Raw genomic sequence first — 18,454 nt, 5'->3', positions numbered from 1 at the left:
TGTGCCTAAACGGCACTAGGGCTGAGGATACCAGGCTGGCCACCTGGTCAGAAAAATCCGCAATCAGTTTGGAAATGTTCAACGAAATTTCGAAAACGGCTAACTGCCATCCCCTTGTGCCGAAAACGTTTAGATTTCCACTGGGAACGACTCCCCAGACAACACTCACCGCAATAGGGGTGTGTGCGCTATCGATCCGCATTGGAACCAAGGAATTATCCCACTACCTACTGGTTGTCGCGGACCTCCCACATACAGTCTATGTGGGAGCGGACATTTTGGTAAGATTGGGTGTTAAACTTGATACCATACACCAAGTTCTTTGGTCTTTGGCGCAGCCAAACCAATATGCCTTGTCTTTCGACCCGGTGCGAATGGCTTCCGGGCAGACTATTCCTGAAGCTTGCAAGACGATAACTGAGTCCGCCATGTTGATACCGGCAAGAACCACAGAGGTTTCTGTAAGACTGAACCTGGCGCCCGGATACCGGATGGAAGGCACCACTGCGTTCTTCCAACCCTCTCCAAAACTATTCGACTTGGGGCTAACTATCAATGGCAACCCACTGTTGGAACTAACCGCTAGATCCACTTACCTCCTGGTACAAAATCTGACTCAAGCGGATATTTCCATTCCTCGGCACACTCAGCTAGGAACATTGATCGATTACGCCTTCCATGATTTTGAACTAGTTGTTCCTGTGATTGGGCCTCTTCCGTCCTCCCTAGACCTAGATGGCGAGGGAGGTACGCTGTTTACTGGTCAGTCAAAAGCAATAGCACTAACTCCTGTATTGCCACTGGACGACACATCGGCATTCCGGCTGGATGTCGATCCTGACAGCAACCAGTTAATATACTCCATCGTCACGGAGGATGATATTGCGTCTCCTCCTGCATGCGAAGTACACTCTTGTGAGGTAACAACCGATGACTCTTCCAAAAGTGACATGCCGTCACCACCCGATGAAGACCTGTACAATTTCGCCGAACCATATCCTGGTTTCCATGCACAGGTAATACAACTACTGTCGGAGGTTGATGCACTTGTCAATGACACTGAACGCCATCAGTTGAGAGAATTGTTTAACAAACACAGTGAGATCTGGTCGACAGACTCGCTGGATTGCGGGGTTACGAGTATCCATGTGGTGCGTATTCCTACGCCACCCGGAGCAACTCCTACGTTCGTTAGACAATACAAAATCCCGCTCGCAGCATACGCAGCAGTACAAGAGATTATCGATTCCTTATTAGCTAAACGGATAATCAGGGAATGTAACAGTACGTACAGCGCTCCCGTGTGGCCCGTTCTGAAACCAACGGGTAAATGGCGTCTTACCATTGACTATAGACAACTCAACAAACTGGTTCCGTTGTCTCGTTGGCCAATGACACAGCTCGACCAAGAGTTGCCAAAGGTGGCAAACGCCAAGTACTTCTCCACCGTCGACGTGGCAAATGGTTTCTGGACCATGACAGTCGACCCGCGTGACCAACACAAGTTGGCTTTCTCTTTCTCGAACAAGCTCTTCACGTTCAATCGTTGCCCATTCGGGTATGCGAACTCCCCCTCAGAGTTCAACATCTTCCTGCACAAGGCGATGCCAGACGCAGCCTCTAGGGGGACGATAATTTACGTGGACGACGTTCTCATGAGAAGTGAGACTTGGTCACATCACCTCAATGAAATGGACCACGTTCTCACCCAACTCGGGACTGCAGGGGCTAAGTTGGCCATCATGAAAGGACAATGGTGCAGGACCAAGGTAAACTACGTTGGGCTTCTGGTGGGTGCCGAGGGCATCCTGCCACAGTCTAACCGAATCCAAGCAGTCCGCAACATCAAAACACCTACAAACCTTCACGAGGTGCGCAGCTTCTTGGGAGTATGTAATTACTCCCGTCAATTCATCGAAAACTACGCCGACTTGTCAAAACCGTTGACTCACCTTCTTCAGAAAGACACCCCATTTGTTTGGGATGTCACTCACAACGAAGCGGTGGCTTCCTTGAAAAACCTGCTTTGCGAGGCACCCTGCCTGGTATACCCCAACAAAGACAAGACATTCTTTTTGGAAGTCGGTTTCTCAGAGCACTGCCTTAGCGCTGGGTTGTACCAAAAATACGACCAAGACAAACGTGTGGTTGCTTACGCGAGCAAAACACTCAACCCCGCCGAACACAAATACTCAGACTGCGAAAAAGCGCTGCTGTCGACAGTCTGGGCGATCAAACACTTCACCAGTTATGTCGGCGGACAAAAGGTGATCATAGAAACATGTCACCAGCCTGTGACTTTTCTGAAAAGCCAACGAATCCGTGAGGGTGCTGTACACAACAGCAGGATAGCGGCTTGGCTCATGACGCTGCAGAGCCATGATGTAGTAATCAACTACGCAAAAGCAAAGAACCTGCCTTTGGGCAGTGCTTTGGCGGTGTGTCAACACTGTAGTGACGATGAAACCGACTCCGGACCACCCCCGCGCGACATCGCTCCGCCATTGCCTTCGAACCATCACTATTTCGAAGAGAACGTGTGTCTCGACATGCCGATGGCATTTGTAGATGGCTGTTCTTACCGCCATCTAGACCACTTGCAAGCTGGGGTGGGATTGGTATGGCACAACGACATTCCGTGCAAACCACTTCAATTTCAGCTTGGCAACAAGACCAGCCAGTTTGCAGAAGTGGCTGGCGTGCTGATCACCCTGCAAACAGCGGTGAAACACGAATTGGCAGAACTGGCGATCTGCACCGACTCTAACTACGCGAGACTCACCTTCTTATGCCACTTGCCGTTTTGGAAACAAAAGCACATGACTACTTCAAGTGGTAAAGAGGTGAAAAACAAAGAGCTCATTCTAGCTTGTGATGATCTCATCACCAAACACGACATACAGGTGTATTGGAAGAAAGTAAAGGGACACTCCAAATCACCTGGTCGTGACAAACTTGGCAACGACCATGCTGACAGCATGGCGAAATCTGGTGCAATTCACGGCACCCCTTGGGTGTTTGCTGCTCGAGACGAAAAACCCACTGAGGAAGCTATGGTGTCTGCGGTAACGCGTAGCCATGTAGCACCACGGAAAACGTCGTCGCACAAACATAATGTGTTGCTAACGCATTCATTCATGAATGGCGACCTGGTAGCAATGCAACACCAAGATGAGTCCCTCGCCACTTTGATGGCATTCCTGTCGGATCCTGTCAACCACCCAGTGTCCGAACTGGCTTTGGCAGGTTCACACGACTTGCGTTCGCTGTACGCAACTAAACAGCACCTCACACTTGTAGATGACCTATTGGTGTATGTTTCAGAAACCGACACCGCTCGAAGGTGGGTGGTTCCTAAAACACAGAGGGGGATAATGATAGCTCATGCCCACGACGAGCCATGTGGAGGCCATAGGGGGGTCAAGGCTACATGTGAAACATTGCGACAGGTGGCCCACTGGCCTCACATGGAACAAGACGTGGCACGATACGTGAGGGGGTGTCTAGTTTGCTGCCAGTTTCAACCCACCAAGCCACTTCACAGAGCACCCCTGCAACGCAAGGGTGTGTCTTACCCCTGGAGCTCGATCCAGATCGACTGGGTCGGCCCAGTTGCCAGGTCTGCCAGAGGCAACAAGTACCTCCTCACAGTGACTTGCGCATTCACAAAGTGGGTGGAGTGCCTGCCGGCGACTAATGACACAGCGGAAACCACTGCCGTTCTTTTGCTAAACCACGTTTTCAGTCGTTTCGGCCTGCCAGGAGAAACCGTGGACAGCGACAGAGGAACCCACTTTTCGGCAGCTGTAATGACCGAACTGTGGAAGCTCCTGGGAGTCAAAGCTAAACTCCACATCGCGTACCACCCTAGGAGCTCGGGGGGGGGTAGACCAGAGCAAACAATCAATTGTCAGAATCTTGAGGAAATATGTGGCAGCCAACCACAAAGATTGGGACCTCAAACTCCCATTGGTACTGATGGCAATCAGAGCCACACGCAACAAGTCTACGGGAATGACACCCTTTGAGATGATGACGGGCCGGCAAATTACCCTTCCTCTGCATCTCCTGTACCAACCGGGAGATGTCGCCGCAGCCACCGCCTACACGGCTCATCAATACGTGACCGACTTGCGGAACCATCTCCAGACTACCTTTGCGTACGCTCAAGGACAATTGGAAAGAAGTGCAGAAGGTGACAAGACCTATTACGACAAAAAAGCCTCACACCAGGTGTTCGAGGTCGGAGATAAGGTGTGGTACTACATATACACCAAACCCGCGGGCGTCGCAACAAAGTTCCTGCCCCACTGGACGGGGCCACACGAGATTGTGGTGAAGCTATCACCTGTAGCTTACCAGATCAAAATCAGCAAAGGTCGACAAACCGCCACATTAAAGTGGGTCGACCGGAACCAAATCAAGTTGTACTCTCCCCCCATGGGAATAGAAGGGGTGCTAGCCAGCACCGAATAGATAAAAACCCTAGCAAAAAAAAACAGAGGTACTAAGAAAATTCTTAAGTACCCTCAGCTGATCCCTTCCAGGAGACCAGTACGTTGCACCTAATATCTTTTATTCTCTTCCCAGCTACCAGATATACATCTGTTGTCACTAGTGATATCGTCCTGCGCTGTACTGATTAAAAATAAGAAAAACAGAAAAATAGTTGGCAAAACAATTTTTGTTTACGAATACAAATAACTGAAATAATCCAACAATCTCTGATTATGCGTTTCTGTAGGATGGAGTTCCTTTGGATGATCCTGACACTCTGCGCCCTGGTCAAAACCAACCCAGCAGACGTAATCACGAACGGACCCCCTACGGGAATCGTTCTCCGCGACGATCCAGGACTCCTCATAACTAACTGCAGAGTACACACGCAGAGGGTATATGTCCGCCTAGATGCAGAGAATGTGTACCGCCAACACATTCCACCTGCGGCGCATTTGAGTTGGGCCGGGGCTGACTGGACCAGCCAGGCAATTAAGCACGCCCAGCTAGACACTGCCCATATGTTGGCCCAACTCCAAAAGTTCACAGTAACCCAGTCAGAACTAGCTGAGCCCAGGCGAGAAAAACGATTCGTCGGGGCGCTACTATCGATAGGGGCAGCCGTAGGGTCACTATTTGCCCTAGGTACCACTGCCGTCAACGCAGTCAGTCTAGCCACAGTCAAGAGGAATGTTAGGGAGATTACTAAAGAGATGCCACTTATCCAGCAGCAGATGAAGGCACAGGCCCTTAGGTTGCAACATGTGGGAAAGTCTCTCCAGGACATTATTCTGGTGGTCAACACACACGCTACTCTCCTGAACAAAACTATCCTGTCTGTAGGAAAGCTAGCAGAGGTCATGAACCATGACTATGCCCATGTCCAATTGGTTCGATTGTTACTGGAGGATTTTCTCCGTGAAGTTAGCTCTTCTATGGACCACTTGGCCATGAATAGAATCCCCTCATATCTAGTGCCCCTCTCAATGGTGCACAACATATTGACCTCAGCTACTTCAACCACACTAAGGCCGTTACAATCACATTTGGCCTATAGTCTGGGGTCGGCCATCCCAATACACGTTGATGTTGATCGTAATGAAGTGGGTTTTCTACTGACGCTGCCGGTTGTTGAACTGGAGAATATCTATAGATTGAAAACGGTTCTCAATGTAGGATTTTGGCGCGACAGTACCCACGTAAAGATTGCCACGCCCCCAGTTGTAGCTTACCAGGAAAACAACCCAGATTTCTATCTCACCCCTAACCTGCTAATGTGTACTCTAACCAAAGATGTCCACTACCTTTGTCCTAGCAAACCATTTGTCAGGGATAACACTGAGCGTCTTTGTGGTATTAAAGCTATCACCAGCGAAGAACGCTGTAGAGCCAAACTAACAGCCAGGGATGGGGCCACCACCACACAAGTGGAGGTGGTAGGGAACCGATGGTTGGTCAACACACCGTTCGCGTCCGCCACTATGACTTACGAACGCCATGACTCCATCACCCAATTAAACCTCCCCAACCAGACTGTTTTTGTTACGGTACCAGAGGGGGCGATTATTCACGTAGACGACCTCGCTCTATACCACCTTCCCGACGACCGGATAGACACAGAGATTGAAATGCCGGACGCTTTTGCTAAACGTTCCCTTGAGTTACCACAAGCCATTCAATACCAAATCCAGTACGAGGGACCCATGACTGTCGATCTTAGCGTACTGGATGAGGCACTGTTAGTCGACCCGACTGACTACAGACCAAAAGATTGGTCTGTCGCCCGCTCTTGGACGGTGCCGGACAGTATCCTGACTGTTACCATGATCCTTGGTCTCATTTCCCTTGGCGTGTGCACCTATTACGTACACAGGCGCACACGTGCAATGGAAGACCTAATGAGGTCTTATACTAGGATCACCCGTGGGACGGAAGCGATCCCGATTTTTGGAAAGGTGGCAATGGATCCGGAAACCCTCTTACAGGGCCCAGTCCCAGCCTCCTCTCCCGAACTCATCAGGTCAGCCCAGTAATGTCCCTAATGTAAGCTTTGGCCTTCAGGGGCCAAGTTTTTCCAAGTGCCTTAACTACCCACCTGCAAGTAGGATCAACCTAGACATGACATTAGAGACAATGCCATGATAGAGCTATTTAGCCAAGGCCTTGGACATATATAGAACATAGTCCATATTAGATGATTAAGGTGTGGTAGACATATTTTGTATACTTTTATGTTTTTATTCCAATTTTTCGTTTCATTACCTTTGACACTTAGGAAGCCTTAGAGCCAAGACACCGCTCCTTTGGGGAGGAAATGTAATGATGTATTGCCTGAGTGTTGTGCGTTATTAACGTCTGCCAAGTTACTGCCTAGGTCCACTAACCGGGATAATCGGACGACGGGCCGGAACACAGAGCCACTGCCAGACCTCCTTGATCCATTCTGGTGGTGATCCACAGCTTGTGGAAAGCCTACCAGGGGGAACCACTAAAGGGGGGGGGCTGCTCTGATGATCCACAGACCAGGACATCCGATGGTCATTCTTATGGTGGGTTGCAACATGCAGAATCATTCCAAGTTGAACCTACCAGAGGGGGACTGTCATGACTGTCCTGATCAGGTCAGGGTAGAGGAGACCACCACCCTACAGATTATCTCCCAAACCCCCAACAGAGCAGGAGAGATCTAGGGGTCTGAAGATGTGGGGGTTTTATGACACCTCATGCCCATAATACAGAGAAATTCCTTTGTCCTAACAATGGAGAACTGGCCTCAGAACCTTAAACATGCAATAAAGGGACTTTGGAACAATGGTTTCCGTCAGCCACAATGGTGGTTATGACGAAAAGTGGAATATTAAAATGTATGTAACTTTTGTATTTGTTTTTAAGGTTAAGAGATGACGTTATTATGAAAACATTGTACCTTTAAGAGTTTTCCCAGTATATGCCTGATGTTTATACATTGTACGCTGTTTGGAAAATATCCAAATCAAACAGAATGTTTTGATAAAGATGAAATGTGAAGTTAGTGTCTAAAATCGGATTTTTAGCCAAATCTAAGCCTTGCCCCCCTTTACTTGGTCCGCCCAGAGAATCGCCCTAAAGGCTGTTACACCCACTTCTGACCCGAGGGTATAAGACAGGAGAGTGAAGAATTAACATAGAAGACTATTGACCCCAAGCTGCAGCCAAGGTCTAACAAAGTTGACGAACCCCAAAACGAAACACAAGGTTGAAGACAAAGAAATATTTTTCTACACGAGCTACGGACGAGTAGCTGTGTCTAAGCGGGTGAATTCAAGCCGAACCACCCAGCCTCCACTCTCCATTGAATCGTGGTATCGACACCATTCGAGCCGAAGCTGTGAGCTCTGAGCTACAGAGCTGTCTGTCCTCAGAAGACCCCTTTCCGATCAAGGGTGAGGATCAGACCACTTAGCCAAGAAGGACACTGACATCGTGAGGACAACCAGAGAGTTGCGCCGGAGAACTGCGTCATTTAGAAGCCTAAACGACCCACGCGGAGCTTCCCACCTGAGAACTACAACACGTAATTACATCATTATATTCTGACCCATAAGAGCGGCAGTTCGGGGCAAGGCTAATTTTAAATAAGCATGGCTGACAAATGAACCCAAATGTATATTTCTCTCGTGTACTTCCTTTATTTCTCTCTCTTTAAAATCCCCATTTTGGGTAACAAGCGCCATAGTGTGTTGGCCCGTTATACTAAGTCCTAATCGATAGCTAGACTGTGTTTTGTGTATGTGCATTTTTATCATCATTTTAGCTTGCTAGTAAATAAATAATCAACTAAGATTGGTGTGGTAAATTCAGTGGTAAAGCCCGGGTCCGTGCAGATTCCCGGATTATACGACTTTCAGATTATGAGACTGTAGAGGAAATTGATTAATTTAGCGACTGTTGTAATCGATATTCTGATATCCTTTGAGTTAATTTGGGAAATAGAAACTCAATCAAAACAATGTTCCCATGGTGCCCCAGGTTAATGAGTTAATAATTGCTTGATTCATTGCTTAATTCATTTAATCACGTAATTATAAACCGTTAATCATTCGATGAGCAACAGTCGTCACATTAACTAATACAACGTCACGACACAATCAATATACTCTATCGTAAAACAATGTCACAAATACCCTTACCTTATACCTAATACAGTCAACAGACAATATACAATATAACTCAATGGATCCCAATATAACTCAATGGATCCCAATAGAACTGAATGGATCCCAATAGAACTCAATGGATCCCAATAGAACTCAATGGATCCCAATAGAACTCAATGATCCCAATAGAACCCAATGGATCCCAATAGAACCCAATGGATCCCAATAGAACTCAATGGATCCCAATAGAACTCAATGGATCCCTATAGAACCCAATGGATCCCAATAGAACCCAATGGATCCCAATATAACTCAATGGATCCCTATAGAACCCAATGGATCCCAATGGATCCCAATAGAACTCAATGGATCCCAATAGAACTCAATGGATCCCAATAGAACTCAATGGATCCCAATAGAACCCAATAGAGGACATCAGTTCCCAACACTATAGAACCCCACCTGTTCCATAATGTCTAGACAGACTAACCTGTTCCATAATGTCTTTGACCTTGTCCTGTTCACAGTCTGGACAGACAGACCAACTGGGTCTGTTTTATCACCCCAAAAAGGGGTTCAATATGTGTACAAAAAAAACAATATTTCCTGAGCTTTCTTCTGTCTTCAAGATATAGGACAAGATCTTCAAATCAAATCTAATCAAATGTTATTGGTCACATACACATGGTTAGCAGATGTTATTGGTCACATGGTTAGCAGATGTTATTGGTCCATACACATGGTTAGCAGATGTTATTGGTCACATGGTTAGCAGATGTTATTGGTCCATACACGTGGTTAGCAGATGTTAATGTGAGTGTAGTGAAATGCTTGTGCTTCTAGTTACGACAGTGCAGTGATATCTAACAAGTAATCTAACAATTCTCAACAACTACCTAATACACACAAATCTAAAAGGGTGAATGAGAATATGTACATATAAATATATGGATGAGCGATGGCTGAACGGCATAGGCAAGGTGCAATAGATGGTATAAAATACAGTATATACATATGAAATGATTAATGTAAGATATGTAAACATTATTTAAAGTGGCATTGTTTAAAGTGACCAGTGATCCATTTATTAACAGTGAAAACAGGCTGTTTTCTTCAAACAGTTGACATTGACATCTCTCCCCATAGGAATACATTGCCTTCTGTCCTAAATCAATCCCATATCAAACTGTCTTCAATGACAATCCATCAGGCCACTATGAGGACTACCTGTGTTGAGTTTCAGCTTCCTGGAGCACCCGGAAGTGGTTAAATTGACCCTAAAAGTGGTTTTGATTTCACAGCCTACATTTAGTTAAGAGGATATGAGTTTACTTTTAAATTGGGGTCGTAGGGGCTGTTTCGAAGGGTTAAAAATGTCACATCTTTCAAAAATGTCATATGTGTGATTAGGCAACCCTCATGAACTGGTACATATTATAAAACCAGGTTTTATAGGCAACCCTCATGAACTGGTGCATATTATAAAACCAGGTTTTATAGGCAACCCTCATGAACTGGTACATATTATAAAACCAGGTTTTATAGGCAACCCTCATGAACTGGTACATATTATAAAACCAGGTTTTATAGGCAACCCTCATGAACTGGTATATATTATAAAACCAGGTTTTATAGGCAAACTTCATGATCTGGTACATATTAAAAAACCAGGTTTTTATCCGTTTTTTTTGGCCCTTTTTGGAAACTTCCATCTAGGTTATGTTATGTATCCATGTATAGTCTGAATTTTAATATATTTCCCGATTATGGTTGGGTGGCATATAAAGAGTCACATATGTGAAGAGCAGCTGTCTCTGAAGTTTTTCTGGTAAGATATTGACATCCAGAAAGGTCTTAGCACAAGGCCCAAAATGAAGCCTGACCTAAATTTGAGGTGCTTTTGCATGACAGTGGCAAAACCGTTAAGGGTAGACACACAATTCAACCACAGGAACGTTCCTGAGGTCCTCCCGATCTGTGCAAGCCTAACCTTGACCGTGTGGAATTAACCCTTAAAGTGGTCAGCGATTGGGTCTCAATGTAGGCAGCAGCCTCTCTGTGTTAGTGATGGCTGTTTAGCAGTCTGATGGCCTTGAGATAGAAGCTGTTTTTCAGTCTCTCGGTTCCAGCTTTGATGCACCTGTAGTGACCTCGCCTTCTGGATGATAGCGGGGTGAACAGGCAGTGGCTCGGGTGGTTGCTGTCCTTGATGATCTTTTTGGCCTTCCTGTGACATCGGGTGCTGTAGGTGTCCTGGATGGCAGTTATCTTGTCCCCGGTGATGTGTTGGGCAGACCGCACCACCCTCTGGAGAGCCCTGCGGTTGAGGGTGGTGCAGTTGCCGTACCAGGCTGTGATACAGCCCGACAGGATGCTCTTGATTGTGCATCTGTAAAAGTTTGTCAGGGTTTTTGGTGACAAGCTGTTGAGCCTTCTTCACCACGCTGTCTGTGTGGGTGGACCATTTCAGTTTGTCTTCAAAACCTTATTCCTTATTTATTTTGTAACTGTCTGTTTTGCCAATTATGAATGTGTTATTCAAATACCTTTCTATGGGCTATAGTAGTAAAGGCCAAATTCAATATTTGATCAAATAATGAAAATATCAAATAGCTAAAGATGGTTGTTAAGATGAAGAGGACGGCTGACGTTTTACATGTAACCAACTGTGCTATTTTGTTAGTTTTTTTTTTAAACGTTGTTTGTAACTTATTTCTTTACTTATTTTGTAGATAATGTTGCTGCTACCGTCTCTTATGACCGAAAATAACTTCTGGACATCAGAACAGCGATTAATCACCTTGAACTGGAAGAAGCTTGTTCCTTTAACGAGTCCGACGAGAAGGATATACTGCTCTCACGGGAACAGGCCCAAATCCCCGTCATTTGCGTGAAGAAAATACGGAGGAAAAGAGGACGCAGATCAGGCTGTCTTCTGAGAATCCGTAGGTGAGCGAGTAAACTCCTACTTGCTAACATGCAATCATTGGAAAACAAAATTGATGACCTACGATTGCAATTATCCTACCAACGGGACATTAAGTACTCTAATATCTTATGTTTCACTGAGTCGTGGCTGAACAACGACACGGATAATATAGAGCTGGTGGGATTTCCTATGCACCGGCAGAACAGAGGAGCTACGTCTGGTAAGACGAGGGGTGGGGATGTGTGTCTTTTTGTCAATAACAGCTGGAGCGCGGTGTCTAATATTAAAGAAGTCTCGAGGTATTGCTCGCCTGAGGTAGAGTACCTCATGATAAGCTGTAGACCACACTATCTACAAAGAGAGTTCTCATCTATATTATTCGTAGCCGTCTATTTACCACCGCAAACTGATGCTGGCACTAAGACCACACTCAACCAACTCTATAAGGCCATAAGCTCACCCAGAAGTGGCGCTCCTAGTGGCCGGGGACTTTAATGCAGGAAAACTTAAATCAGTTTTACAAAATTTTTACCAGCATGTCACATGTGCAACCAGTGGGGGAAAAAAAACTCTAGACCACCTTTACTCCACACACAGAGATGCATACAAAGCTCTCCCTCACCCTACATTTTGCAAATCTGACCAAAATTCTATCCTCCTGACTCCTGCTTAAAATCAAAAACTAAAGCAGGAAGTACCAGTGACTCGCTCAATACGGAAGGGGTCAGATGACGAGGATGCTACGCTACAGGACTACTGGAATATGTTCCGGGATTCATCCAATGTCATTGAGGAGTATACCACCTCAGTCATCAGCTTCATCAATATGTACATCGACGATGTCATCCCCACAGTGACTGTACGTACATACCCCAACCAGAAGCCATGGATTACAGGCAACATCCGCATCGAGCTAAAGGCTTTCAAGGAGCGGGACACTAATCCGGACATCTATAACAAATCCCGCTATGCACCCAGATGAACCATCAAACAAGCAAAGTGTCAATACAGGATTAAGATTGAATCCTACTACACCGGCTCTGACACTCGTCGGATGTGGCAGGGCTTGAAAACTATTATGGACTACAAAGGGAAACCCAGACGCGAGCTGCCCAGTGACACGAGACTACCCGATGAGCCAAATGCCTTTTAAGCTCGCTTCGAGGCAAGCGACACTGAAGCATGCATGAGAGCACCAGCTGTTCTGGATGACTATGTGATCACGCTCTTGGTACCCGATGTGAGCAAGACCTTTAAACAGGTCAACATTCACAAAGCCACAGGGCCAGATGGATTACCAGGATGTGTACACAATGCATGTACGGACCAACTGGCAGGTGTTTTCACTGACAATTTCAACCTCTCCCTGACTAAGTCTGTAATGCCTACATGTTTCAAGCAGACCACCATAGTCCCTGTGCCCAAGGAAGCGAAGGTAACCTGCCTAAATGATTACCGACCCGTAGCACTCATGTCGGTAGCCATGAAGTGCTTTGAAAGGCTGGTCATGGCTCACATCAACAACATCCTCCCGAATACCCTAGACGCACCTCAATTCGCATACCACCCCAACAGATCCACAGATGGCGCAATCTCAATCGCACTCCACACTGCCCTTTCCCACCTGGACAAAAGGAACACCTATGTGAGAATGCTGTTCATTGACTACAGCTCAGCGTTCAACACCATAGTGCCCACAAAGCTCATCACTAAGCTAAGGACCCTGGGACTAAACACCTCACTCTGCAACTGGATCCTGGATTTCCTGACGGGCCGCCCCCAGGTAGTAAGTGTAGGCAACAACACATCTGCCACGCTGATCCGCAACACTGGTGCCCCTCAGGGGTGTGTACTTAGTCCCCTCCTGTACTCACTGTTCACCCACGACTGCCTGGACAAACACAACTCCAACACCATCATTAAGTTTGCTGACAACACAACAGTGGTAGGCTTGATCACTGACAACGATAAGACAGACTATAGAGAGGAGGTCAGAAAACGAACAGTGTGGTGCCAGGACTACAACCTCTCCCTCCATGTGATCAAGACAAAGGAGCTGATCGTGGACTACAGGAAAAGGCGGGCCGAACACGCCCCCATTAACATCGACGGGGCTGTAATGGAGCAGGTCTAGAGTTTCAAGTTCCTTGGTGTCCACATCACCAACAAACTATCATGGTCCAAACACACCAAAACAGTCGTGAAGAGGGCACGACAAAACCTTTTCTCCCTCAGGAGACTGAAAAGATTTGGCAAAAGCTTCCACCCCCAAACCATAAGACTGCTGAACAATTAATCAAATGGCCACCAGACTATTACATTGACCCCGCCCTCCATTTGTTTTGTACACTGCTGCTACTCGCTGTTTATTATCTATGCATAGTCACTTCACCCCTATATACATGTACAAATTACCTCAACCAACCTGTACCCCCGCACATTGACTCTGTACCGGTACCCCCTGTATATAGCCTCCACATTGACTCTGTACCGGTACCCCCTGTATATAGCCTCCACATTGACTCTGTACCGGTACCCCCTGTATATAGCCTCCACACTGACTCAGTACCGGTACCCCCCTGTATATAGCCTCCACATTGACTCGGCACCGGTACCCCCTGTATATAGCCTCCACATTGACTCTGTACCGGTACCCCCTGTATATAGCCTCCACATTGACTCTGTACCGGTACCCCCTGTATATAACCTCCACATTGACTCGGTACCGGTACCCCCTGTATATAGCCTCCACATTGACTCTGTACCGGTACCCCCTGTATATAGCCTCCACACTGACTCAGTACCGGTACCCCCTGTATATAGCCTCCACACTGACTCAGTACCGGTACCCCCTGTATATAGCCTCCACATTGACTCTGTACCGGTACCCCCTGTATATAGCCTCCACATTGACTCGGCACCGGTACCCCCTGTATATAGCCTCCACATTGACTCTGTACCGGTACCCCCTGTATATAGCCTCCACATTGACTCTGTACCGGTACCCCCTGTATATAACCTCCACATTGACTCGGTACCGGTACCCCCTGTATATAGCCTCCACATTGACTCTGTACCGGTACCCCCTGTATATAGTCTTCACATTGACTCTGTACCGGTACCCCCTGTATATAGCCTCCACATTGACTCGGCACCGGTACCCCCTGTATATAGCCTACACATTGACTCTGTACCGGTACCCCCTGTATATAGTCTTCACATTGACTCTGTACCGGTACCCCCTGCATATAGCCTCCACATTGACTCTGTACCGGTACCCCCTGTATATAGCCTCGTTATTGTTATTTTATTGTGTTACTTTTTTTAAATTATATTTTACTTTTATTTCTTTGGTAAATATTTTCTTAACTTTTCTTGAACTGCACTGTTGGTTAAGGGCTTGTAAGTAAGCATTTCATGGTAAGGTCTACACTTGTTGTATTCGGCGCATGTGACAAATAAAGTTTGATTTGATTTAAATGATCCATGGTATGACCATCTTAAAACAGACAGACAGACAGACAGACAGACAGACAGACAGACAGACAGACAGACAGACAGACAGACAGACAGACAGACAGACAGACAGACAGACAGACAGACAGACCAACCTGGTCCATGATGTCTTTAACCTTGTCTTGTTCACAGTCCAGAATGACTCTCCTCTCCTTTCGTATCTCCAGGTCTTGGAACATGGAGCGATACGCCTCGTCCTTCCTCTCATCCTTCAGGTTGCCTACGTTGATGGCTGTTACAATCCACTTCCTCTCTGCTGCTGTATCCAGGATCACTTGCAGGGTGGACAGACCTATACATACACATATATAGACACACGGTAGGTTTGAAAGGTGACAGGGGTTAGGGTCACGGTAGGTTAGAAAGGTGACTGGGGTTAGGGTCACGGTAGGATAGAAAGGTGACTGGGGTTAGTGTCACGGTAGGATAGAAAGGTGACTGGGGTTAGGGTCACGGTAGGATAGAAAGGTAACTGGGGTTAGGGTCACGGTAGGATAGAAAGGTGACTGGGGTTAGGGTCACGGTAGGATAGAAAGGTGACTGGGGTTAGGGTCACGGTAGGATAGAAAGGTTACTGGGGTTAGGGTCACGGTAGGATAGAAAGGTGACTGGGGTTAGGGTCACGGTAGGATAGAAAGGTGACTGGGGTTAGGGTCATGGTAGGATAGAAGGTGACTGGGGTTAGGGTCACGGTAGGATAGAAAGGTTACTGGGGTTAGGGTCACGGTAGGATAGAAAGGTGACTGGGGTTAGGGTCACGGTAGGATAGAAAGGTGACTGGGGTTAGGGTCACGGTAGGATAGAAAGGTGACTGGGGTTAGGGTCACGGTAGGATAGAAAGGTGACTGGGGTTAGGGTCATGGTAGGATAGAAAGGTGACTGGGGTTAGGGTCACGGTAGGATAGAAAGGTTACTGGGGTTAGGGTCACGGTAGGATAGAAAGGGTGACTGGGGTTAGGGTCACGGTAGGACAGAAAGGTGACTGGGGTTAGGGTCACGGTAGGATAGAAAGGTGACGGGGTTAGGGTCACGGTAGGATAGAAAGGTGACTGGGGTTAGGGTCACGGTAGGATAGAAAGGTAACTGGGGTTAGGGTCACGGTAGGATAGAAAGGTGACTGGGGTTAGGGTCACGGTAGGATAGAAAGGTGACTGGGGTTAGGGTCACGGTAGGATAGAAAGGTGACTGGGGTTAGGGTCACGGTAGGATAGAAAGGTGACTGGGGTTAGGGTCACGGTAGGATAGAAAGGTGACTGGGGTTAGGGTCACGGTAGGATAGAAAGGTAACTGGGGTTAGGGTCACGGTAGGATAGAAAGGTGACTGGGGTTAGGGTCACGGTAGGTTAGAAAGGTGACAGGGGTTAGGGTCACGGTAGGATAGAAAGGTTACTGGGGTTAGGGTCACGGTAGGATAGAAAGGTGACTGGGGTTAGGGTCACGGTAGGATAGAAAGGTAACTGGGGTTAGGGTCACGGTAGGATAGAAAGGTGACTGGGGTTAGGGTCACGGTAGGATAGAAAGGTTACTGGGGTTAGGGTCACGGTAGGATAGAAAGGTGACTGGGGTTAGGGTCACGGTAGGATAGAAAGGTGACTGGGGTTAGGGTCACGGTAGGATAGAAAGGTGACTGGGGTTAGGGTCACGGTAGGATAGAAAGGTGACTGGGGTTAGGGTCACAGTAGGATAGAAAGGTGACTGGGGTTAGGGTCACGGTAGGATAGAAAGGTGACTGGGGTTAGGGTCACGGTAGGATAGAAAGGTGACTGGGGTTAGGGTCACGGTAGGATAGAAAGGTGACTGGGGTTAGGGTCACGGTAGGATAGAAAGGTGACTGGGGTTAGGGTCACGGTAGGATAGAAAGGTGACTGGGGTTAGGGTCACGGTAGGTTAGAAAGGTGACAGGGGTTAGGGTCACGGTAGGATAGAAAGGTTACTGGGGTTAGGGTCACGGTAGGATAGAAAGGTGACTGGGGTTAGGGTCACGGTAGGATAGAAAGGTAACTGGGGTTAGGGTCACGGTAGGATAGAAAGGTGACTGGGGTTAGGGTCACGGTAGGATAGAAAGGTTACTGGGGTTAGGGTCACGGTAGGATAGAAAGGTGACTGGGGTTAGGGTCACGGTAGGACAGAAAGGTGACTGGGGTTAGGGTCACGGTAGGATAGAAAGGTGACTGGGGTTAGGGTCACGGTAGGACAGAAAGGTGACTGGGGTTATGGTCACGGTAGGATAGAAAGGTGACTGGGGTTAGGGTCACGGTAGGATAGAAAGGTGACTGGGGTTAGGGTCACGGTAGGATAGAAAGGTGACTGGGGTTAGGGTCACGGTAGGATAGAAAGGTGACTGGGGTTAGGGTCACGGTAGGATAGAAAGGTGACTGGGGTTAGGGTCACGGTAGGATAGAAAGGTGACTGGGGTTAGGGTCACGGTAGGATAGAAAGGTGACTGGGGTTAGGGTCACGGTAGGATAGAAAGGTGACTGGGGTTAGGGTCACGGTAGGATAGAAAGGTGACTGGGGTTAGGGTCACGGTAGGATAGAAAGGTGACTGGGGTTAGGGTCACGGTAGGATAGAAAGGTGACTGGGGTTAGGGTCACGGTAGGATAGAAAGGTGACTGGGGTTAGGGTCACGGTAGGATAGAAAGGTGACTGGGGTGAGGGGTCACGGTAGGATAGAAAGGTGACTGGGGTTAGGGTCACGGTAGGATAGAAAGGTGGACTGGGGTTAGGGTCACGGTAGGATAGAAGGTGACTGGGGTTAGGGTCACCGGTAGGATAGAAAGGTGACTGGGGTTAGGGTCAACGGTAGGATAGAAAGGTGACTGGGGTTAGGGTCACGGTAGGATAGAAAGGTGACTGGGGTTAGGGTCACGGTAGGATAGAAAGGGTGACTGGGGTTAGGGTCACGGTAGGATAGAAAGGTGACTGGGGTTAGGGTCACGGTAGGATAGAAAGGTGACTGGGGTTAGGGTCACGGTAGGATAGAAAGGTGACTGGGGTTAGGGTCACGGTAGGATAGAAAGGTGACTGGGGTTAGGGTCACGGTAGGTTAGAAAGGTTGACAGGGGTTAGGGTCACGGTAGGATAGAAAGGTGACTGGGGTTAGGGTCACGGTAGGATAGAAAGGTGACTGGGGTTAGGGTCACGGTAGGATAGAAAGGTAACTGGGGTTAGGGTCACGGTAGGATAGAAAGGTGACTGGGGTTAGGGTCACGGTAGGATAGAAAGGTTACTGGGGTTAGGGTCACGGTAGGATAGAAAGGTGACTGGGGTTAGGGTCACGGTAGGACAGAAAGGTGACTGGGGTTAGGGTCACGGTAGGATAGAAAGGTGACTGGGGTTAGGGTCACGGTAGGATAGAAAGGTGACTGGGGTTAG

At 47.6% G+C, this 18,454-nt stretch overlaps 1 protein-coding gene across 5 annotated transcripts in view; it reads right to left on the bottom strand.

The window, feature by feature from the left end:
• Positions 1 to 18,454, bottom strand: part of LOC115183660 (glutamate receptor 2) — a 111,260-nt gene that overhangs the window by 50,584 nt on the left and 42,222 nt on the right. For all 5 annotated transcript variants that reach the window (XR_003874043.1, XM_029744768.1, XM_029744769.1 and 2 more), the window contains exon 4: positions 15,174 to 15,370. Coding sequence is in view for 4 of the 5 variants with exons in the window: in XM_029744768.1 (XP_029600628.1) it covers positions 15,174 to 15,370 (197 nt within the window). In the remaining variant the exon portion in view is untranslated. The remainder of the gene's footprint in view (positions 1 to 15,173; positions 15,371 to 18,454) is intronic.

The sequence above is a fragment of the Salmo trutta genome, unplaced genomic scaffold, assembly GCF_901001165.1.
Source record: "Salmo trutta unplaced genomic scaffold, fSalTru1.1, whole genome shotgun sequence".
NCBI classification, from domain to species: Eukaryota; Metazoa; Chordata; class Actinopteri; order Salmoniformes; family Salmonidae; genus Salmo; species Salmo trutta.
This window is presented reverse-complemented; position numbering and strand designations above follow the sequence as displayed.